The sequence below is a fragment of the Schistocerca piceifrons genome, chromosome 3, assembly GCF_021461385.2.
Source record: "Schistocerca piceifrons isolate TAMUIC-IGC-003096 chromosome 3, iqSchPice1.1, whole genome shotgun sequence".
In the NCBI taxonomy this organism is placed as follows: domain Eukaryota; kingdom Metazoa; phylum Arthropoda; class Insecta; order Orthoptera; family Acrididae; genus Schistocerca; species Schistocerca piceifrons.
In genome coordinates this window covers 526,406,660-526,431,896 of record NC_060140.1, presented here as the reverse complement: position 1 = coordinate 526,431,896, position 25,237 = coordinate 526,406,660, and the positions used below count along the sequence as shown (strand labels likewise).

The 25,237-nt window shown below is 41.9% G+C and overlaps 1 protein-coding gene across 1 annotated transcript in view; it reads left to right on the top strand.

Moving 5' to 3' along the window:
- Nucleotides 1–4,483: 4,483 nt before the first annotated feature.
- LOC124789735 (disks large-associated protein 5-like) overlaps nt 4,484–25,237 on the top strand; it is a 200,698-nt gene continuing 179,944 nt past the window's right edge. The window contains exon 1 of the mRNA XM_047257186.1: nt 4,484–4,750. Coding sequence (XP_047113142.1) covers nt 4,579–4,750 — 172 coding nt within the window. The 5' untranslated portion in view covers nt 4,484–4,578. The remainder of the gene's footprint in view (nt 4,751–25,237) is intronic.

Genomic DNA, 25,237 nt, shown 5'->3' with positions numbered 1-25,237 from the left:
TAACAAATCTGTATTTGCAATTCGAGTGTTAGCAGACATAGGCAACATAAATATGAAAAAGCTTGCGTACTTTCATTCCATAATGTCATATGGGATAATATTCTGGGGTAAATCTTGAAGTCAAACAAAAGTTTTCAAGGTCCAAAAGCGTGTAATACGTATTATTTGTGGAGTAAATTCACGTACCTCCTGCAGAAACATCTTCAAAGAACTGGGTATACTAACTACTGCCACTCAGTATATCTACTTCTTAATGAAATTTGTCGTAAATAATATATCTCTTTTTCCAACAAACAACTCAGTTCATACATACAATACCAGAAACAAAAATGATCTGCACAAGGACTTAAAAGCACTTACTTCAGTTCAAAAAGGGGTCCACTACTCAGGAACACTCATCTTCAATAATTTGACAGGAAACATAAAAAATTTAGTTAGAAATGAAGATCAGTTTAAAAGGAGCCTGAAAGACTTACTACTGACCAACTCCTACTCCATTGGCGAAATTTTTAATAGAAACAAATGATGTATTTATTCATACTATTAGTATTGTTATTTCAGCTTTTAAAAAATCTGACATGTTCCACATCCACGAGGATCTCCTCAGCACGGATCTATGGAACGAAAAACTAATCTAATCTGGGTGAAGCCGAGGGTTTTACGACGACACGATAAAAGCATTCAACAAAACTTGTTACGTGAGCTTACAGTGGAAGACGTCAAGTCGTACATCAATTACTTAAGAATGCATGAGCATCCATTTCTGGGGACTAGTGCAGCAGGGGATACAACCCGTCGGCTTTGAACAATGACGTCACAAGTCGCCAGAGAGCATGTATTACAGAGATGAAAGAGCTGAGGAGAATGTTGAGAAACAAAGGAATGCGAGAGAGATAAACATTGATCTTGTCAAAAGCATAAGTGTTTTTTGACTTAAAAAAAAAAAAATCTCACGAGATGGAATAAACTGATCCTACTTTATTAAGCAATATCTTGTCAAAAGCCGAGAAGCGATTGTTCTTAATGTTCTAGCTCCCTTCAGTATGTAATAAGTGTTTTTTGACTTTAAAAAAAAAAAAAATCTCACGAGGTAGAATAAACTGATCCTACTTTATTAAGCAGCTCCCTTCAGTACGTAATAAGAGTTTTTTGGCTTTTAAAAAAAAAAAATCTCACGAGATAGAATAAACTGATCCTACTTCATTAAGCAATCAGTAAAGAAACGAAACTGGAACATAACAGCAAAAGCTTTTAGATTTACATTCAATTATTTTAATGATAGTGCTTATTAGAACCATGGAGGTAAAAATAAGAGGAGTTGTCATGACGTCACAAACTTGAAGCCGACCCAAGTCAAGATCCGCCATGTTAGCTACCCCAAAACATTCGCTTCTGGTAGTTTGATTTCGTGTAGTCGTGAAGTGTTTTGATAAAAAATGCCGGCTTGCGTCGCTTACTGGTGTACTAATCGTTCTGATTGTAGTCTTAAGTTTAAACAAATCACATTTCATCCCTAAGTGGACTTATTTAATCGCTATTTTCTTATATATACTTGAAATTCTGATGCACTGTGAAGTAATACAGTATGGTTTTATTTCTGTGATTTGACTTTAGATTTCCTATCAGTCCAATGCGAAGAACTCTCTGGAGGTGAGCAATACACTTGGTTTTCATTGTTTGGTTATTCCCAAGTAACTGAAAAGTCCTGGCAATAAATATCCTGGAAATGTAGACTAATGTTTTAAAATGCGATAATTTAATATAAAAGTAGTGTAACTTCATGTAGTTAATTAAATCTTCAGTAAAATCTGTGGAACACATGTTACAGTGGTTAAATTATGAGTACTTAAGGTTTACATATTTGTTAAAGCAAAGTTCCCTATCAATGTCCAGGCTACTTAGATCATTATATTAATCACTGTGTTGTCGTGTTAACCTGTAAATTGCTGTTATTTGCCACACTGAATGTCACTTGGTAGGTACAATTTAAAAACAAAGTAGATGTGTAAACTACGATGGGCCTGACAATCTTAAATTCCGTTCTTTTCCTTCGTAATTTAACGAACCTTTCACTTTGTTGACATGACAGCTGGCTTGTTTATATCGTCCCTGCATACATCTATGGGACACCAAAGGAAATTAGGCAAGTTTCTTGCAAACCTAAACATTTGAAAATGCAACGAATACCAATCGGTGCCTGTAAACTATCAATCATTGTTTTGGAGTTCTGGCTTTATCAATTATCGGCACACACACAATGAAAGTGAACAGAAATGGATTATGAAAGCACGCTTTTCACAGCACATACTTCTCTTCTCGGTTATTGGTTGTATAAACAAAACGTAATTACAGTACTGAGGCCAGAAGCTTCATATTTTGGTGTCGTATTACTACATCGAATATGCATTTAAGACCAGAAAAACGATTGAAGTTGCATTCCTTATGCTGTGTTGTTCACTAAAACAGTGTAACATTTACTATATAAAATAAATATCGCGTGCACACGACAGAAATAACGAACACGAAAGAATTGTAAACACTCGTCTGCTAATGTTTTGGGGGATCCAAGATGGCGGCAGGCCCCACCCACTGGCTTCAAAACAACGTACAGCGTAAGTCTGTAGCGCCATCTCCCCTTATTCTACCTCCATGATTAGAACACAGAACTGCTTTATTATCTATGCCTGGAAGTGAAGTCTTTACGATCTATGACTAAGGAATGACGTCATTGTTCAAAGCCGACGGGTTGTATCCCCTGCTGCACTAGACCCTTTGGGACTAGTGCAGCAGGGGATACAACCCGTCGGCTTTGAACAATGACGTCACAAGTCGCCAGAGAGCATGTATTACAGAGATGAAAGAGCTGAGGAGAATGTTGAGAAACAAAGGAATGCGAGAGAGATAAACATTGATCTTGTCAAAAGCATAAGTGTTTTTTGACTTAAAAAAAAAAATCTCACGAGATGGAATAAACTGATCCTACTTTATTAAGCAATATCTTGTCAAAAGCCGAGAAGCGATTGTTCTTAATGTTCTAGCTCCCTTCAGTATGTAATAAGTGTTTTTTGACTTTAAAAAAAAAAATCTCACGAGGTAGAATAAACTGATCCTACTTTATTAAGCAGCTCCCTTCAGTACGTAATAAGAGTTTTTTGGCTTTAAAAAAAAAAAAATCTCACGAGATAGAATAAACTGATCCTACTTCATTAAGCAATCAGTAAAGAAACGAAACTGGAACATAACAGCAAAAGCTTTTAGATTTACATTCAATTATTTTAATGATAGTGCTTATTAGAACACAGAACTGCTTTATTATCTATGCCTGGAAGTGAAGTCTTTACGATCTATGACTAAGGAATGACGTTTCTGTATGTGCTCAATGAAGTGTATCCTCATATCACAAAGCACAATATTCACTTAAGAACTGCTACATCTTCAGAAGACAGGCTCACTATAACACTCCGATTCCTTGCTACTGGAGAGGGTTATGTTAGGTCAGATCAGGTTACGTCTCCAATCTTCTTAATCTGTTTTTGTATTCAGAGTGCCTCACGTTGTAAAGCGCCTCATCAGCTTCAGACATCTCTATTAATTTTGTAGTTGTCGGCACACACCAATTGTATTTACCGGCAATGGTTATAAAAACAATACAGACGACAGAACGCTGCAGCGATGCTAGCGCTCCATGTGGTAACATGTCACATTGCAGTGAACAGAAGACAAGCGGTTTCTTTGATCAAATATACAGCGAGGCCCTAGATTTGATCAAATATTGGACGACATTTGACAAAGTCCCTATTACACTATCAAATATCTTTGACAAAGATATTGGACAAAGAAATTTGATAGTGTAATACCGGCCTAAGAAATTTGATAGTGTAATACCGGCCTTACCAATTGCGGAAAATAACAGTTATCAAAGAATAACTGGAACCGTGATAACGGTTACTCCAGAATAATCGTTTGGCCTACCTCTAAATTTGACGTCCAGTGGGAATAGACCTTAAATCGATCATTTTATCTTCACGGGATGAATCAATTAAGTTAATATTCAAGAGTCTGGAGTACACCCGGACTTACACCTTACATCTGTCGATGACACTATATCGAAGATAACTTTCTATGTATTTCCTACCAAGAAATGCTCATTACAGTCGCAATTTTCACTTGATAGCCCATACGCACTTACTCTCGATAATGAGCGTAGGCATGACAATGAGTCACATGCTTTAAAGAAATCGGTCACAAAAGAGTCTAAAATACAGAGGAAACAATTCAAAGAATTAAGACTTAATGTCTGTCCATTGTAGACATCACATTAAAAATAAATTTCAGTGTTCAGTCATTTTGTGCACAAATTTATTTGTAGTTAAATGCGACCTGGACACAGGCTACTGTACTTTTAAGACTTTGTAGTGATGTTTGCAAAATCAGAGGTAACTTTGTTGTCGATATTTTACAGTTGGTACCCTATGCCATACGAGTGAAGATTTTATCCATGGCTGAAAATATAAAGGGCGCGAAAGTTTAGATAGAAAGTCGTTTTTGAGGTTTGGCATAGTGCTCTGTATTTCGAAGATGAGTAATAAATTCAGAATTGAGCAGAAACAGCCGAAGATAACAAGTGTAAAACTTAGACGTGAACTTACAGCAGCGCTTATGCAGACGGAGCGTAGAAACAAACGGGATAATATTTTTAATAAGCAGAGACTGGCTGGTAGTGAAGAAGAAACAGAATCAACGGAAAGGCGTAAGTATGTTCCGGTTTTCTTGTGTTTACCCGTCGACGAAATTTCAAACCATTTTTTTTCAGTTTGTTGCGCATTACGTATTTACAGAAACGGTGACGAGTGCTGCAGTAATAGTGAACATTACCTAAATGTTAGAAATATAAGTAACTTGTGAATGCAATAAATCCTTATTTCTGCTTCAAGAGGATTTTGGTAGTTGATAAGATATAATACACTTTTCTAACCATAGCTAACTTATGACGTATTTTGGTCCTTCATAAAAATCATCACAAATAATTGCCTCCATTACACAATATACTGTAACACTGATAGTGTTCCGCCAAGCCGTGCCTCAATTAAAATCGTATATTTTTTTCGTAACTGGTCTAGTATTTTGCTGCCGAGTTTGAAATCGACGTATCCTGCCCAATGTATTTGATTGAATTGTTAACAAATGAGTACTCCCATTATCACCCAGTGCCATATGAGGCTTTGGGAAAATTGGCTAAATCTTTCACTGGGGTTTTTGTTCATCTTGTCCCATCTTGATTAGAGATATTTTGCCCAGAATTGTACCCCTGTTTTCCAAGGTAGTATCTGTGTTAGCACCAAATTTAAGAAAAAAAATGCTGTTCTGTTCCAAATTTTGACCACGTGTATTATTGTCCTGAGGATTATCATAAATGCTGAGTTACTTCTGTCCTATAAGAGGTAGGGCATTAATGAAGTCACAATGCCAACAATGTACTTAGTTCCATTCCAATTGTGTACCAAGTGAGGTGGCGACTCCAGACTTAAAGTACAGGACGTTCGTAGTTGAGAGGACCAGTGTTTATTCCCTGTCCACCCACCCTGACTTGTCTTACATAGTTTCTCCTTGTCGCTAAGGGCACTGTTAGTATGATTCCTTTGTTTAGGCCTTGGCTGACTTCCTGTCCTATTCTCACCTTATCCTATGTTGTTAATGTTTTATGTTTGTGTGAATCATGTAAAACTTGCTCCACAAATATTGAAGAAATGGGAAGTGCTGTTGTTATGCAGTTTTCACATAATGGGTTGGAAGTCAGGGGCTCATATAGTTAGCAATAAACAGATTGTATTAGTACTTAGAAAGCATATTTTCTGTCCACACATCTGCTTTTTCAAATGGAACAATGTCATTTGATGTTAACAGAATAAAAGTGGGGTAAATTAGAATGTCTGTGGTGCTTGTTATAGGATTCTATTGAGAGTTGTTTGGTATATCTTATTTTGAAAAGTTACCAAACCAGATACTTGTACAAGACCTGGGTCAATCCAAATGAAGTGGTACAATAAAAATTAAGTTGGTTGCTTGACCATATTTATGTATTATGTGATTGCGTTATAATTGAAGTTCAAAACAGTTTTTAAAAAAACATTTACCTTTCACCTTTACTGAATGGCAGCCATTTTCGTTTGTAAGCACGCGACGATGTTCAAATTTAGAGACGTTAGCAAAACTATGAATATCTCAGCATTGGGTTAAGTTACAACATTGCAGTTGACATGGCTGTTTTTAGAAAAGTGTCCTCTACAACATTGTCTATTACACAAAATACCCTAAATTCAAAAATGACCTCCAAGTTTGGTTTTCAAATTTTTCAAAAATTTACTTTTTGCTCTCAAAAATAACAAGCAAGGAGTGATTCATGAGAGTGTATTTTTTTCCTGTAGTTACACATCGTACACTACTAGCCTCATATAGTGCAAGAACACTTACAAATGTTTCTTTAATTTTTATGAATTTTTGAAATTTGAAAATTTGCATTTTTTGTGAAGTATGGTGTTAGTTATCTCAGGTGGGACTGAATATAAAAATGATTTTTGCACAGTTTTTACACCTATATAATAGCAATGTACTGTAAAAAAATTTCAACATTGAACAAAGATATGAATTTAAAAAAATGAGGAGATAATTCACATTATTCTACAACTGATCTTATGGCTGTTGCCTATTCATGTGTGATATTGGCAGGATATAAAAAAATATTTTTGAACTAAGGTACTGAATTATATACAGAAAATGGAATCATCACTGAAATTAACATTTATATTATTTTGACATAGGCTACTTAAAATAAATATTTTCAATTAACAACCTTCGAGACACGACTGTTCCTAAACTTGGTGGTGAATGTTAAGGACACTTATTTCTTCAGACAGCATATGTGATGTAGAAAAAGATATCCCAGTAGCTATGGTAAATTAAAGCACTCAAAGTTTCCTTAAAACATTTGTCACTAGCAGATTTCTTGAATCATGTTCTTGGGCCAGTAAGGTGATAAAAAATGCACAAAAACATCATTGTTTTCCAAACTACTTCTTTCAACCTCTGCAAGCTACCAATGTCTGTCATACGCACATACCACTGTATCATTCAATGTTAAAGACAGAGGTGTAATTTTACTGCCACAATGATCCTCATAAATTTCAGTTTCTGACGTTACATAGCATCGAACTAAGTTTTCTGCAATATCAAACAGTTTGTGGAAATGCCTTGTCCTTGTATTGCTGTAAAGTTTTCAAATCTAGTTTGGAGTGTTGTTTTCATATACAGAATCACTTCTTCTTTCTTGATCAGAAAATAGGTAATCCCTTTAATATTATCCTTTCAAAAGACATATATGTCCTGTACTGTGAGAATTTGGTCTTTGTAGGCTGGCTTTACTTACTATGTGTTTTGTCGGACCTCCTACCCCATCACATGCATTTTTACGATGACAAGATGCGAAAAAGTGCCATTCAGTCTCCAACCCAAAGTCTGCCTTGTGGTTGCTCAGATTTGAAAAATTCGTTTTGTTCTTATACTGACTACCACTTCCATCTGGAAAGTATATCAGCTTCTCAACCTTGGAAAATTTTCTTTTATGTAATATATTCCATACTTTTGTAACAAGTGTACAATCAAAGTGCTGTGCTCCAAGAAGTCACTTAGAATGCAAATTGAAGAACTGCAAACTTCGTCTTTCTCATTTTTAAAGTAGAGAATAAATGGATCAACTATTGCCTGGTCATTGACTCAGTGCTACTCTTGTAATGCATCCTGAATCACATGTGTAAAACTTTCGGCAAAATCAGCTGGCACTATGTATTCAGTTTCATGAAGTTGCCCTTTTTTGTCCTTCAAAAACTTACTTTGGATTTTAGAAATATAGTGGTGACATTGAGTTTTTGTATGTTATCTATTACAGATTCCAAGTACTCTTCCTGAGATTCAACCACTGTTATCATTTCTGCCCTGTCAGTTGTGACCCACTGTTTGAAGGTAATACTGTATGGCATTTCCTCATCATATTCGTGAAACAATTCAACAATGGTTTCCTTACCAGGGCATTTATTACACAAACCCATCCTGCAGTCATAACTGTTAGTGTCACAGACCATTAAATGTAGTAACTGTTTGTAGCTAAGATCACTGAGTTTTGCACCCGCAATCATCAGTTTGACATTTTGATGATATTAACACATACATATGGAGTGTGTTCCTGAGCATCCAGCCAAAATACACCACTTAGGGCAGAGGTCACAAAATTCTGACCTTCCAATTTTGCATTCAGGATGAGAATTTTTGAAAGCTACATAATTTAAATTTGACAGCACTAGTCGTTTCTGCTTTGTTAATTTAACTTCATCTATAACAACTCTTTTGCTGTCTTTGCAACCTGGGCACATTCTGCTGTTTTCATCACCTTCAAAAAAACTGCTGGATCTTTTTAATTGTTTCGTCACTTATACCTACTCCATTCTTCTTTCCTAAAACTGGAAGAATGCCTTGCTCTTTCACTAATTTTTGGGTTAGTTTGACCAAACAATAAGAAATGTTGAATTCATGAACTATTTTTTTTTTTTCTCTTGACCATGAGTCTGGGAGCAAACTAAAAATGTTAACTTTTTCCTCTTTAGATGTCGCTGAACATTTAATTTTTAATTTCTCTATTAAGCTCAAAGATTTAGTGTCTGATGATGGTGGTGATAGGTTTTCTTCTTCTTTAGAAATTATGTTGGTATCTGTATTATTAAAGCACGATTCCAAGTCCCTTCTAATTTTGTCTGAAATTTGTTGTACATTATTTTCAATAGCTGCTTTTCTTTTTCTGCTACTTAATTTTATTATTTTCGAAGCAGGAGATACATCTAACTTAGAACAAGCAAAATCCAATATGCTAACAGCTTCCTCATTAGGTATATAAATGTCATTAACAAGGTTACATGATTCTGGTTCTGGATTCACAACAAATATTTTTGAGTAAGAATTTGGGCACAGGGAATTTCCAGGAATCACGTTATGTTTCACTTGGGAAGCTGTTTCACTCTCACATAACAAGGACAAATGTTTAAGTTTTATTTCCCTCAAACCTTTAGTAATAGGCTTTTTATGAACTTTAAGTGGGTCACAGCGCTTTCTTCCAAAAATGTGGTTGTACTTCAGGATACATTACTTCTCATGATACTCGCACACTGATGTTACAGAAGAACTTACTCTAAATTTAAACAAAGTTTGTCTAACTTCATCAAAGTCATTGACATTTTTCAAGTTTCTTGAAACTGAACTGTAAACTGTTTTGTGACACACTTTGCTTGCTATCTGTCCAACAGAGCACTGTTCATCCATGTTATTGCACTCCAGTTACACTCTGAAAATTAATTAAGTTACACACTGAACAAAGCATGTAACACATTCTACACTCTCGATGAAGTGTGTACATCCACTCTAACAGAGGTCTCAGAACAGACTGACAACAATGCCACACCCAGTAGTAATGTACTTCTTTATTGACAATAAACCTAAACATAAATGGGCATTTTTATTACCATAGAACAAAAGCAAAAGCTCCTCTTGTTTAATTTTTCATTATTAAAAATAAATAAATGAATATTGGTTGGTAGTGTTAACTAAATGTCACAATTAAATTTTGTTACAGTGAAACAATAAACCATATAAACAGGCAACAGCCATAAGATCAGTTGTAGAGTAATGTGAATTATCTCCTCATTTTCAAAAATTCATATCTTTGTTCACAGTCAGATAACAGTGTTGAAATTTTTACAGTACATTGCTATCTTATAGGCGTAAATACTGTGTAAAAATCATATTTTTATAATCAGTCCCACCTGAGATAACTAACACCAAACTAAAAAAAATAATGGAAAATTTTCAAATTTCAAAAATTAATAAAAAAAATTAAGGGAACATTTGTAAGTGTTCATGCTCTATATGAGGCTAGTAGTGTATGATATCTAACTATAGGAAAAAATACTCTCATAAATCACTCCTTGTTTGTTATTTTTGGGCCTAAAAAAGTGGATTTTTGAAAAATTTGGATACCCAACTGGGAGGTCATTTTGACTGGTTATTTTTTAATTTAGAGTATTTTGTTTAACAGACAATGTTGTAGAGGACACTTCTCTAAAGAACAATCGTGTCAATTGCAATGATGCAACTTACCCAGTGCAGAGATATTCTAATTTTCGCTAATGTCTCCAGACTGAAAAATCGTCGTGCGCCTACAAATAAAAATGTGCACCATCCAGTAAAGGCACAAGATATGGATTGACCTGCCTGTGGCAGCACGCACCGAAGACTGACTTAATTTCATATAGTAGTTATGTGGAATCTGACCAGTAACGAGACAACTGACCATCACAAGTTGTGTTCAAAATTACCTCTGGCAGTGGTAATACATCCTTCCACTCCCCCTGCGGGTCCGGGGGTTAGAATAGGCCCGAGGTATTCCTGCCTGTCGTACGAGGCGACTAAAGGGAGTCCATCCCCCCACGGGGGTAGTTAGCGCTTGCATTCGGAGACGGGCGGTTCCACGACCTATAATTGTGGTCTTTTTGGATTTTCACTTCTCGTTTCTTCCTTCCTTTTGTTGGTTCCTTTCTTTGCTCTTCTCCACCTCACTGTCTTCCTTACTCTTTCCCTTGACTTCTCATTGCCTTCTTCTCATTGCCTTCTTCTCATTGCCTTCTCTGGTCTCCGCCTCGGCGTTTGAGACAGTCTGTCCTCTTTCTCCCTCTCTCTCTTCTTTTTCCTCTTCTTCCTTCCTCCCTGTGCATGCCTGAAGGCCGACCCACGCGTTCGCACGCGTAGCCGGTGACGGGGTAACGCGTAATTCCCCGCCCTGGGTAGACATGTAAGGCACGCGCGTACCCCCTGGTAAAGGCCAGGCCCGGGGAGGGGTGATTGCCTGAGCTGATACCTTCTGACCATGCCGATTGGTCCCTCCGTCTGTTTCTCGGGAGGTGTGACCTGAGGTGTAAACATTCACCTAAGGCGGGAGTGCCCTCTGAGAGGGTCCCCACAAGGAAGGAGCGCGCCATCGGAGACGCTGGCAATCATGGGGGATTCCTCCGCAATGGATTCTACTCCATCGCTTTCGACTTCTGCCCAAAAACTGAAACGTGACCAGCCCCCAGTGACAAAAGTCCTACCGCCTGCCCCACAGTTCCTCGTCGTTTCTCGATCTGAGGACGGAAAGGATTTTTCCTCTGTCAACCCTTTCGTTATCCAGAAGGGCGTAGATGCCATAGCCGGATCTGTCAAATCTTGTACCAGGTTGCGTAACGGTACCTTATTACTAGAAACTGAGAGTGCCTTTCAGGCACAAAAACTGCTTTGGGCCACACTCCTGTACACGTTCCCTGTCCGGGTGGAGGCCCACCGAACTTTGAATTCGTCTCGTGGTGTAGTCTATACTAGCTCCCTCGACGGATTGACTGACGAGGAGATTCAATCTTCCCTCGCTGAGCAGGGCGTGACGGATGTCCATAGGGTCATGAAAAAGGTCAACAATGACCTTGTACCGACCCGGACACTTTTCTTGACCTTCGATAGTGTTAAGCTGCCATCGCGCATCAAGGCGGGCTACGAGGTTATTTCTGTTCGCCCCTATGTCCCGACACCTACGCGCTGCTACCAGTGTCAGCGTTTCAATCTCACTCGACAGTCTTGTTCCAATGCGGCTAAATGTGTCACTTGTGGCAGGGATGCCCATGAGGGTGACTGTCCACCTCCGTCTCCTCGTTGTGTGAACTGTCAGGGTGACCATGCCGCATCCTCCCGCGACTGTCCTGTCTATAAGGAAGAACGCTGTATCCAAGAAATTCGGGTCAAAGAGAAAGTGTCCACCTCGGCTGCTCGCAAGCTATTGGCTAGTAGGAAGCCCACGCTGCTCCCAGTGGGGAAATACAGTACTGTCCTCGCCTCTCCTCGGACTACCAGGGAGGTAGCAACCCAGACATGCGATCTGACCTTCAGCACTACGGTCGTCCGTTCGGCCAGTGCTAAGATCGCATGGTCGACGTCTCCTCTTCCTCCCATCACCCCACAGACACCAGCCCCTTCATCAGCTTCTGCTAAGACGAAGACCCCGAAGTCAGATGCACGGGCCTTCAAGAAGGAACCATCCCGTGCAGACTTCCTACGTACCTTGACCTCCCAGCCTTCGACCGGTACTTCCACCAAACGTCCTTCCAAAAAGGCTCATAGGAAGCACAGTTCTCCTTCTCCGCCACGGCGCATTTCTTCTCCTGCGCCACCCAGCGGTTGCCGCCCCAGGCCGTCATCCGTTTCGCCTGGCCGCACCGCTGGTAGCCGTACATCTGGCCGTTCACCGGCGGAGGAAGCTTCCCCTCCCGGCCATCCTCCCGAGATGGCCGATGAACCTATAGACCCAATGGACGATGACTGTCCGCCTATTGATAGCGGCGGCAGTGCTCGCTCGAAGCCAGGCCCTCAGCGGCCTTCGAGGTGACCCCTTCTTTCATCTTCCTTTTCTTATGATGGCACTTATTCACTGGAATATTCGCAGCATTCGCTCCAACCGAGAGGACTTGAAGTTGCTGCTCCGCTTGCACCGTCCGCTCGTCGTAGCCCTCCAGGAAACGAAGCTACGCCCATGCGATCAAATTGCCTTGGCACACTACACCTCTGTGCGTTTTGACCTACCCCCTGTGGTAGGTATCCCAGCTCATGGAGGGGTTATGTTGCTGGTCCGGGATGATATTTACTACGATCCCATCACGTTGCACACCGGCCTGCAGGCAGTTGCCATCCGCATTACTCTCCCCACTTTTACGTTTTCCTTTTGTACCGTTTACACTCCATCGTCATCTGCCGTTACCAGGGCAGACATGATGCAACTTATTTCTCAGCTACCTGCACCATTTTTGTTAACTGGAGACTTCAATGCCCACCATCCCCTTTGGGGCTCTCCAGCATCCTGCCCGAGGGGCTCGTTGTTAGCAGACCTTTTCAACCAGCTCAATCTTGTCTGCCTCAATACTGGCGCCCCTACTTTTCTTTCGGACACATCTCACACATATTCCCATTTAGACCTCTCTATATGTACTCCCCAACTTGTACGCCGGTTTGAGTGGTATGCACTTTCTGGTACATATTCGAGCGACCACTTCCCGTGTGTTATCCATCTCCTGCAGCATACCCCCTCTCCATGCTCCTCTAGTTGGACCATCTCCAAGGCAGACTGGGGGCTCTTCTCTTCCAGGGCGACCTTTCAGGATCAAACCTTCACAAGCTGCGATCGTCAGGTCGCACACCTCACGGAAGTCATTCTCGCTGCTGCTGAATATTCCATCCCTCATCCTACTTCTTCTCCACGTCGCGTACCGGTCCCCTGGTGGACCGCAGCATGTAGAGACGCTTTACGTGCTCGTCGACGTGCTTTACGCACATTTAAACGCCACCCTACAGTGGCGCATTGTATCAATTATAAACGATTACGTGCTCAGTGTCGTCGTATTATCAAAGAAAGCAAGAAAGCCAGCTGGGCTGCTTTCACAAGCACCTTCAACAGTTTTACTCCTTCTTCTGTTTGGGGTAGCCTGCGCCGGCTATCTGGCACTAAGGTCCACTCACCAGTTTCTGGCTTGAAGGTCGCGAATGACGTCCTTGTGGCCCCTGAGGCTGTCTCCAATGCCTTCGGCCGCTTTTTCGCAGAGGTTTCGAGCTCCGCTCATTACCACCCTGCCTTCCTCCCCCGCTAACAGGCAGAGGAGGCTAGGCCACCTAACTTCCGCTCCTCGAATTGTGAAAGTTATAATGCCCCATTCACCATGCGGGAACTCGAAAACGCACTTGGCCGATCACGGTCCTCCGCTCCAGGGCCTGATTCTATTCATATTCAGATGCTGAAGAACCTTTCTCCTGCGGGTAAAGGTTTTCTTCTTCGTACATACAATCGCATCTGGATTGAGGGACATGTTCCCGCATGCTGGCGGGAGTCTATTGTTGTCCCGATTCCTAAGCCGGGGAAGGACAAGCACTTGCTTTCCAGTTATCGACCCATCTCGCTTACCAGCTGTGTCTGTAAAGTGATGGAGTGAATGGTTAACTCTCGATTGGTTTGGCTGCTCGAGTCTCGACGCCTACTTACCAATGTACAATGTGGATTTCGTAGGCGCCGCTCTGCTGTTGACCATCTGGTTACCTTGTCGACCTTCATTATGAATAACTTCTTGCGGAAGCGCCCGACCGCGGCTGTGTTCTTCGATTTGGAGAAGGCTTACGACACCTGTTGGAAGGTGGGCATTCTCCGCACCATGCATACATGGGGCCTTCGCGGACGCCTCCCTCTATTTATTCGTTCCTTTTTTTAATGGATCGACAGTTCAGGGTACGTGTGGGTTCTGTCCTGTCAGACACCTTTCGCCAGGAGAATGGGGTGCCACAGGGCTCAGTTTTGAGCGTCGCTCTCTTTGCCATCGCGATCAATCCAATAATGGATTGCCTCCCAGCTGATGTATCAGGCTCCCTTTTCGTGGACGATTTTACCATCTATTGCAGCGCGCAGTGTCCACGTGTCCTGGAGCGCTGTCTTCAGCGTTCTCTTGACCGCCTTTACTCCTGGAGTGTCGCCAATGGCTTCCGTTTTTCTGCCGAGAAGATGGTCTGTATTAACTTCTGGCGCTACAAAGAGTTTCTCCCACCGTCCTTACGACTCGGTCCCGTTGCTCTCCCAATCGTGGAGACAACAAAATTTTTAGGCCTTACATTTAACAGGAAACTTAGCTGGTCTCCACATGTGTCATATTTGGCTGCTCGTTGTACCCGTTCTTTAAATGTCCTGCGTGTTCTCAGTGGTATGTCGTGGGGAGCGGATCGAACCGTCCTACTTCGTCTATATCGGTCGATCGTCCGCTCCAAGCTGGATTATGGGAGCTTCGTATACTCCTCTGCACGGTCATCTATCTTACGCCGCCTCAACTCCATACAACATCGGTGTTTACGACTTGCGATTGGAGCATTTTATACTAGTCCCATAGAGAGTCTTCATGCTGACGCTGGCGAATTGCCACTCACCTACCGGCGCGATATACTGCTTTGTCGGTATGCCTGTCGGCTACTGTCAATGCCCGACCATCCGTCTTATCGTTCCTTTTTTGACGACTCTCTTGACCGTCAATACGGGTTGTATGTCTCTGCCCTCCTACCCCCTGGAGTTCGCTTTCGTCGCCTACTTCAACACCTTAATTTTTCACTCCCTGCAACCTTTCGAGTGGGCGAGAGCCACACGCCACCTTGGCTCCAGGCTCAGGTCCGCGTTCACCTTGACCTCAGCTCGCTCCCAAAAGAGGTTACTCCCGGTTCGGTCTACCACTCCCGTTTTTTGGAACTTCGTTCGAAGTTCATCGACATGACTTTCATTTATACAGATGGCTCTAAGACCAATGACGGGGTCGGGTGTTCCTTTATTGTCGGGGCACAAAGTTTCAAATACCGGCTCCATGGCCATTGTTCGGTCTTCACAGCTGAGCTCTTTGCCCTCTACCAGGCTGTTCTTTACATCTGCCGCCACCGACATTCTGCTTATGTCATCTGCTCCGATTCCCTGAGCGCCATCCAGAGCCTCAGTGATCCGTACCCGGTTCACCCTTTCATACACCGGATCCAACGCTCTCTTCAGCAGCTGGTGGACTTCGGTTCTCCGGTTAGCTTTATGTGGGTTCCTGGCCATGTCGGTATCCCTGGGAACGAAGCTGCAGATGCCGCGGCCAAGGCTGCGGTCCTCCAGCCTCGGACAGCTTCTTGTTGTGTCCCTTCGTCCGATTTTAGCAGGGTCATTTGTCGGCGCATTTTATCGCTGTGGCATGCCGATTGGGCTGCACTTACAGACAACAAGCTTCGGGCCTTAAAACCTCTTCCCGTGGCTTGGACGTCCTCCTCACGCCCTTCTCGGCGGGAGGAGGTAGTTTTGGCCCGGTTAAGAATTGGACACTACCGGTTCAGCCATCGCCATCTGCTGACGGCTGCGCCGGCGCCGTTCTGCCCATGTGGGCACTTGCTGACGGTTGGACACATTTTAATGTCCTGTCCAGATTTTAACACACTGCGCCTAGATCTTAACCTGCCAAGTACTTTCGATGCCATTTTAGCGGATGACACACGAGCAGGTGCTCGTGTTCTTCGTTTTATCAATTTGACAAACCTCGCTAAGGACATTTGATGATGCTGTTTTTTAATCCTATGCCTGTCAGTCTGTCTTTTATCATGTTTTCCCTTTTAGTTGTTGTTGTCAACTTGTGCCTCGCGGTGCAATCTTAGAGTAGTCAGGGCGCTAATGACCATTGAAGTTGTGCGCCCTAAAACCACAAAAAAAAAATCCTTCCAGTCCATTATGGAATGGCCGATGCACACATGCTTGCATTTCATGGATGTGACAGAGCAGACTGCAGTAATATGTCAATGCGTATTATCAGGTGTAGTTGGTACATACTTGTAGACATTGTTTTTCAGCTTTCCCCACAGAAAAAAAGGCTACAGACATCAAATCTTGTCAGTGAGATGACCAAGGTACATGTCCTGTGCGTCCAGTGCAATGATTTTGAAAGAGTTTGTGAAAACATGCTGTAGTACTTCATGTTGGTACCATAGGTTCCTCCTAGTCCGCAGAAGAATATCCTCTAGCAAGGTGGTCTGTTTGGAGGCTACGATACTTGTGCACACGCAGTGTTCTGTCTATGAGAAATGAGGTTATGAGCTGGTGGTCCTTTATCCCACACCACACGTTTACACTCCATGGATGCCGATGTTCCATGGGATTGACAATAAACCAATAGTGCATGTTTTGGTGGTTTACCTGGCCATGACTGGTAAACGTGACTTCATCACTAAACAAGATACATCTGGAATATCCAGTCTTACTATCCATGTACTGAAGTTGGCACAGCTCTCGTAATAGTTTCTATGTAGCTCTTGATGGAGAGGGGTGTGGTAGTGATGGAACTTATGTCAATGGAGAATGCGTTTGACCCTTGCTTGACTTGCGCCACTTCTTCGTGTGATTTAGCGGAAGCTAACATGCGGATCAACTGCAACCGCACCAAAATCATTAATTTTCCATTCTTCTGTCTTACTTCTTTCCTTCTGTCATGTTGCCTAGGTGTTACACTACATCCTTCATGTAACTTGTTGGAGAGGCCGACAAAAAATATGAGAGGGTACAAAACGAACAAACAAACCCCCTGGACTAACATTGCTATGGGCAGAGTATTTCTGCCACGAGGTGTGTATAGCCCAACTCATTGCCGGTTCAGTGCCGCCTTTAAGGACCTGGCTTGTTCTGTTCATCTGCAGTAATTGTTTATGCTAGTGCTGTTCCATTTTTTACAATGGCAAGTTTAAGTGAACTATGTGCAGTTATGAAATTTTTTTTCTAATCTGTAAAGATGCTGCTGAAATGGTTTGAGTGTTGAAAACAGCTTACCAAGATGATGCTGAGGAAAACCTCAAGTGTAAGAGTGGTTTTCTCGATTTAAAAATGACAACATGTTGATTAATGCAAACCTCATTCTGGATGTCCATTAACTGCTCAAATCAATGAAAATATTGGAAAAATTAGAGAGGTTGTGCTCACAAATGTTCTATTTGGAAGTTCCATAGGACACAATTAAGTTATCCTTGTCACCAGTTATAGCAAGTGGAATTGAACATGACCCAGAGACTCTGGGGCCGAGAACATTGCTGTTGTCTTTCTGTGGTTTTTGGCAAATCACCATCGGTGATGAACGAACAGCACAGACAGCATGACAGAATCACAAGGGTAAACTAAATCGAGAGCCTAGATGTAGCAATATCAAAAACCAAGCAATGCTGAGTACAAAGAACGATATGAAGCACAGTCAGAACATGACAGAGATTCAGGAGCCAGCGTTAGTAGGTCTGTAGCATGGTCGCCAGTGCCAATAGGCTGGTGTGTGGGGTGTAGCCCGCACCTACTGCTGAGACAGCAGCAGCAGTGCTTGGAAATATTAGGAATGCCTGCCTCCTGGTGGCTGTTGCCTAGGTCCATGTAGTCTGGTGTGTATTTGAACTCGACAGGCAGTTTTTTGCCTCGTGAAACTGACAATTTGGGAACAAGTGAAAATATTTTGTTTGCAAGTCAAATCTTCGGCATCTGTAAGAGAATATCACTCTTACATGATTGATAGTAATATGATCGCTGACACCAACAGTATTTAGTAGCAGGCTAAGCAAACAATTAGTTGGTGAGCCATGGATGGCCTTGTAGGTCAACAGTTCTCGCTATTTAGTGGCACACAGCATTAGCAAATAGCATTATTTTGGAAAAATTTTGTGTGATGGAAAGCTGTTTGCTATTAATAAATGGTGTTTAATTCAATTTAATTTCATAGTGGAAGAAACTTTACTCATTGTAGTCAGTATTTAACAACGACCAAAGTTCGCTAGATAGGAGAAGGAATGTAATCAGGGTAATCATTAGGGGGAATAATCATCTCGGTATGTATCAATGCCTATATCATTGCACATGGTGTTAATGTTACACAGTTTATGGAATTAGCAAATTGAAAATTGATAAGACATGTTTTCGATCATTAACAATATCGCTACCAAGTTGCTCTGTGTTAGCCATTTTAATATAATTCACTATAATCACTATTTGTTACAACTATGGGCCATACATACTCTAAAAGTTCGTTTGCAAATTTATAATTATTAATATAGTTGAGTTTCTTTCCTATTCACTCATAAACAACACTGAATTCAGTTCTACATGAAGTGTCACTATTACAAATAGTAATAACACTCACTGTGTTGACTTCTGGGATTCATCACCATGTGTGATGTTAATGTTATAAACTAGACATGACTGCATTAAAGAGGCAGTTAATTTGATAGAAAATGAACACTATAATGCTCAGAAACAAGATAATTACAGGAGTGGTAAACTGATACATTCAAGAGAAAGAAAGGATCGCAGTCAACTGTCAAGGTGGAGAATGGAAAAAGGGTGTTCCTACAGACTAGTAATTCTAATTTCGCGACTAGGCTGCTATAAAGATTTGTAGATATCCTGACTGTTAAACAGCACTTTCACTGACCACACACAACATTACAGCACTACCCTTTGTGGTAGAACACCTCTTGGTGTGGATGCAAACATGTTACACCAAAAGGAAATACATATGTGGAGCAGGAACTAATTGGCAGTTATTGTGCCAACAATACGAGCCACAAACGGGCTTCGCTGTATTCTGTTACTTCCCATACTGAAAAGTTCAGGCTCTATTGTACCTTATTTAGATTCTCTGGGAACTCGGTGAGTGCAGGCAGGGTGCAACCAAGGTGAACTAGACGTTCTTGAGCTGTGGACTGGTCAGCAGCAGAGTGCTCTATTGCTATAGACAATAGATATGCTTCAATGACAGTCATAGGACATGTTGGTGGGATCTTTGTTTGATTATCCAAATCATGAAGGTAGTACAAACTTCTATAACTAGAACTTTATATTTCCTAGGTCTCCTGTATGTCAATGGATTAATGGCTGTTAAGCTAAACAGTCATTAGTGTGCAACCTCTGAGGAACCTGCTGCACTTCGGTTGAAAAGGCTTGCTCAGAGAGGTGGTGCTTCTAATGTGAAGTTGTTGCTCACATGTACTGCACCGATGCTTACAGTGTGAAACAATGAATAGGAATATAAATGATGTTGTTGTTGTTGTTGTTGTTTTCAGTATTGAAACTGGTACAATGCTGCTCTATTCTTTATAAGCCTCTTCATCTTCAAATAACCACTGAAACTTACATCCTTTAGAATTTACTTACTATATTCTTCTCTCTGTCTCCCTCCAGTTTTTAACCCCCTGCCCCTCCACCACTTGATGTCTCGGAATGTGGTCTTTCGACCTATCCATCTTCTAGTCAGGTTGTGTCACACAATTTGTTTATTATCCATGTTTCACTTCCGTAAACAGCTCCACTCCATCCGCATACTTTCAGAAAAGACATCCCAGCACTTACATCTATATTCAGTGTTAACAAATTTCTCTTCAAAAACGCTTTTCTTGCCATTGCCCACCTACATCTTATATCGTCTCTATTTCGGCTATCATCAGTTATTTTGCTGCCCAAATAGCAACACTCGGCTACTACTTTAAGTGTCTCGTTTCCTAATATAATTCCCTCAGCATCACCTGATTTAGTTAGACTAAATTCCATTCTCCTTGTTCTGCTCCCTGGACTTTAATTACTGTTCCAAATTTTTCTTTGGTTTCCTTTGCGGCTTGCTTAATGAACAGATTGAATAATGTGAGGAATATTCTACAACCCTGTCTTGCTCCCTTCTCAACCAGTGGTTCCCTTCCATGTACCTTGACTCTGGCAGCTGCTGCCTACTTTCTGTGCAGTAAATGTAGACTGGCTGGCAATGAAATGAAAAGCATTTCTGAAGAAGAGAAATTAATTAACATTGAATACAGATTTAAATAAGCAAGATGTAGATAGCCTTTTACTCCCTCCGTTAAGAGAACCTTTCTCTTAAGATAAATCGTAGGGTAGCTTTTCTCTGGAATCCGAACTGATCTTCTCTGAGGTTGGCTTATATCAGCTTTTTCCATTCTTCTTGTTCATCTGCAAAGAATTTGTGTTAGTATTTTCAGCCATGACCTATTAAACTGATATTTCAGTAACATACATGTGCTTTCTGTGAAATTGGAATGATTACATTTTTCGTGAAATTTGAGGGTATTTCACCTGTCTCTTATAACTTGCACCCCATATGGGAGAGTTTTGTTATAGCTGCCTCTCCCAAGGCTATCAGTAACTCCGAAGGAATGTCATCTACTCCCAGGGCCCTGTTTCGGTTTAGGTCTTTCAACACATGTTCTTCTCGCTGTATTGTATTCCATTTCATAATATTTACCTCAAGTACATCTCCCCCTTGTAGACCCTCTATATACACACATCAAAAAGAGTTTTACATCACCTTCGTTCCGAGAGTTCTGGAACCTGTACAGAACATGAAAACCACACGGTGCATGTTGTACCACCATACATCGAGACCGTCAGAGGTTGTGGTCCAAATTGCTGTACACACCAGTACCTCTAACACCCAGCAGCACATCCTCTTGCATTGATTGGTGCCTGTATTCCTCGTGGCATACTGCCATCCATCAAGACACTGCTGGTCCAGATTGTCTCACTCCTCAACGGTGATTTGGCATAATCCCTCAGATCACATTGTCCATAAACAGCCTTCAGGTCACATTGTCCATAAACAGCCCTTTTCAATCTACCCCAGGCATGTTTGACAAGGTTCATGTCTGGAGAACATGCTGGCCACTAGAGTGGAGCAATGTCATTATCCTGAAGGAAGTCATTCACAAGATAAGTACGATGGAGGTGCGAATTGTCGTCCATGAAGACAAATGCCTTGCCAATATTCTGCCGATATTGTTGCACTATCGGTCGGAGGATGACATTCACGTATCGTAAAGCCGTTACGGCACCTTCCATGACCACCAGCAGCGCACGTCATCCCCACATAATGGCAACCCAAAGCAGCAGGGAACCTCCACTTTGCTGCACTCGCTGGACTGTGTGTTTAAGGCATTCACCCTGATTATGTTGCCTCCAAACACGTCTATGATGATTCTCTGGTTGAAGGCATACGCAACACTAATCGGTGAAGAGAACATGATGCAAATCCTGAGGGGTCCCTTCTGCCTGCTGTTGGGCCCATCTGCACCGTGCTGCATGGCGTCGTGGTTGCAAAGATGGACCTTGCCATGGACGTTGCGAGTGAAGTTGCGCATCATGCAGACTATTGCACACAGTTTGAGTCATAACACGACGTCCTGTGGCTGCACAAACAGCATTAGTCAACATGGTGACATTGCTGTCAGGGTTCCTCCGAGCCATAATCTGCAGATAGCAGTTATCCACTGCAGTAGTAGTCCTTGGGCAGCCCGAGTGAGACATGTCATCGACAGTTCCTGTCTTTCTGTATCTCCTCCATGTCTGAGCATCACTTTGGTTCACTCTGAGATGCCTGGACACTTCGCTTGTTGAGAGCCCTTCCTGGTACAAAGTAACAATGTGGATGCAATCGAACCATGGTATTGTCCATCTAGGCATGGTTGAACTACAGACAACACGAGCCATGTACCTCCTTCGTGGTGGAATGATTAGTACTGATCAGCTGTCAGACCCCCCTCCATCTAATAGGTGCTGCTGGTGCATGGTTGTTTACATATTTGGGTAGGTTTAGTGACATCTCTGAACAGTCAAAGGGAATGTGTCTGTGATGCAGTATCCACAGTCAATGTCTCAGTTAGGAGTTCTGGGAACCAAGGTGATGCAAAACTTTTTTTGATGTGTCTTCTTTTTCCATGTTCCACCTTTCAGCTTTCCCTTCCTTGTTTAGAGCTGGTTTTCCATCCAAGCTCTGTATATTCAAACAGCTGCTTTCCCCCACCCTGCCCCGCCCCAAAGGCCACTTTAATTTTCCTGTAGGCTGTACGTATCTTTCCTCTAGTGAAGTATACTTCTAAATTGTTACACTTCTCCTTTAGTCATTCTTGTTTAGCCATTTTGCACTTCCTGTCACTCAGTTTTTAGGCGTTTGCATTCCCATTCGCCTGCCTCATTTGCTGCAGTTTTATATTTTCTCCTTTCTTTGGTTAAATGTAATACCTCATGTGTTGTCAAAGATTTCTACTAAGCTTTTTCTTTTTATCTATTTGATGATCTGCTGCCTTCAAAATTTCATCTCTTCAAAGCTACCCATTCATCTTCTACTGCATTTCTTTCCCTTGTCCTAGTCAACCGTTGCCTAATGCTTTGTCTGAAACCCTCAACAATTACAGGTTCTTTAAACTTACCTGAGCCCCATCTCCTTAATTTCCTACCTTCATTCAGTTTCTTTAGTTTTAATCTACAGTTCAGGCCCAATAAATTATGGTCAGTCCACATCTGCTCCTGGAAATGTCTGACAATTTAAAATCTGGTTCTGAAATCTTTCTTCTTTCTCTTGTAATTCTTAAACCAAATATTAGCAATAATTAAATTATGCTGTGTGTAAAATTCTACCATGGTGCTTCCTTTTTTCTTTCTTTTCCACCAGTCCACATTTACTACTCAAATCTCTTTTGTGAGTACTTGCTTAGCTAACATGGGCCATCAGCCTTTGCAGCAATACTTCCTTTCCATGCTGCAGGCTTACACTTACACTATACTTTCACCCCTCTGCTTCTCCATCTGATGGTTTTCTTGGTGCAGACCCTGCTTGGACAGGGGACTAGCGTTTCCACTTCCGGTCTTCTCTACAATATTTCAGTAAATAAAAAAATACGTATATGGACCCCATTGTCGGACCTGACATGTCACCAATTTTCAAAATTCTCTAGAAGTGTGAATCTTGCAGGGGAGAACGTGCAATGCAGTGTGTGCTCTGCCTTTGTGTCTTTATGTCTTCGCACCTTTCCCTTTAATAAGATAACACACCCAAAACCCAGGACTGTAGCCATCCTGTTGTGAAGGTGTCATCAAGTACCTGCACGATGGTAACCCCTTGACCACACAGGGATTGCACTGTTGGTGTCTGAGCTGAAAACTCCCCTTGTATGCCAAGGAGTATGTGCTCATTGTGACTCAGGCATGGGGACACCCAACAACTGATTACTGGCCAGTTAGCTGTTGCTGAGGCTGAGTGGTGCTCATGGGAACATCCCCTGCATGGAGTGGATGGCAACATGACAGATGAGCCGCAAGTCAAGCAGATGAAGTTATCTCCCCCTTGTGGCCATATGGCCCCAGAGGTCTCTATGGGAGGAAGGTTCTTTTTAATGCAGAGATATGCAACCCTAAAATGTTCCCTTCCCTGGCTACACCATGGGAAGAATGTAGGGCTAAGCGGCTAGCAGAGGCATACTCCCTGCACAAGGACTGATAATGATTCTGTCTTGATCACAAAGGTCTTATTCTTTAAGGAGAACTTAGAAGACAAGTTTGGGGAAGTGGCAGCCATCTCCAAAATAAAAAGAGGATCAATTTCGATCAAAACAGCATTCTCTGCCTAGTCACAGGCACTGCTTACTAGCAATAAGTTGGGTGACATACTGGTGACTGTGGCTCCCTGTACTAATCTAAATGTGATTCAGGGCATCACTTTTCACTGAGACCTGTTATCGCAGTTTCATGATGAGCTACATGCCAACTTGGAGTAACAGGGTTTACACTTTGTGTCCATAGGAGGTCAAAGGATATTAGGGTTGCTACTGATGCCCCTTTATCTTGGCCTTTGAGGGTGATTCGTTGCCTGGAAATGTCAAGGTGATGGGGCTGATGCGATGTGAAACAGCATGTACCCCATCCTCTCCTCCTCCTCCTCCTCCTCTGTTTAAAATTTGGGCACATCTTCACGTTATAATGCTTGCCCCATCTGTAGAGATTGTAGACAACCACTGCATGTGAACGCTCCTTGTGCCCCTCCCCCCCATCTGTGTTAAGTCTGGAAAGCACCATTCTCCCTGCCCACCAGATTGCACTATTTTCTATTTTCTAGGAAAAGAAGGAAATACAAGACATAAGACAAACTAACTTATCAAGAGGCCAAGAGGAATTATGAACAGTTGCAACTAGCATGTATAACAGTGCCATATACTGCAGCTATAGTGACGTCGCCCTCCTTTGGTAACAGTACTCCTGCCTGTTACACCTCTTACAGTGGGCCCTCATGGCTGCTTGACCAAGCCTGCCTCACTGATGGTTTGGGCTCTCCTCTTGCTGCTAGCTGTGGCGTCTGGTTTTGTCTCTGCTCGATGGTGATGGTTGTCCTAATCGAGATGACATGGAACAGCGTCCGTCAATCACGACATTGCTAATCTGTAACTATTAGAAAAACAAACTCCTCGCATAGTTTGGTTATTTTTCAGACACTGTCTCTCAAAACTGATATCAATGTCTCGGTATAGCAGCATGCCGGAGTGTGTGCGCTGCCCTTGCTTGTAATTAAAGCAGTGGTGTTCGATGTCTGTCAATCTCCACTTACAAATGTAGCGACTGCACCACTTGATAACACGATGACTCCCTTGATCTGAAATGATAACCAAAAGTCCTTTGGATGTTCGCGACAGATTTTCAGTCCACGCGAACTTGCTGACTAGTTCTTATGCCTGGTTTGAGAATGGGTATTCAAATGTTGAAAATATAATGTCTTGAATCATC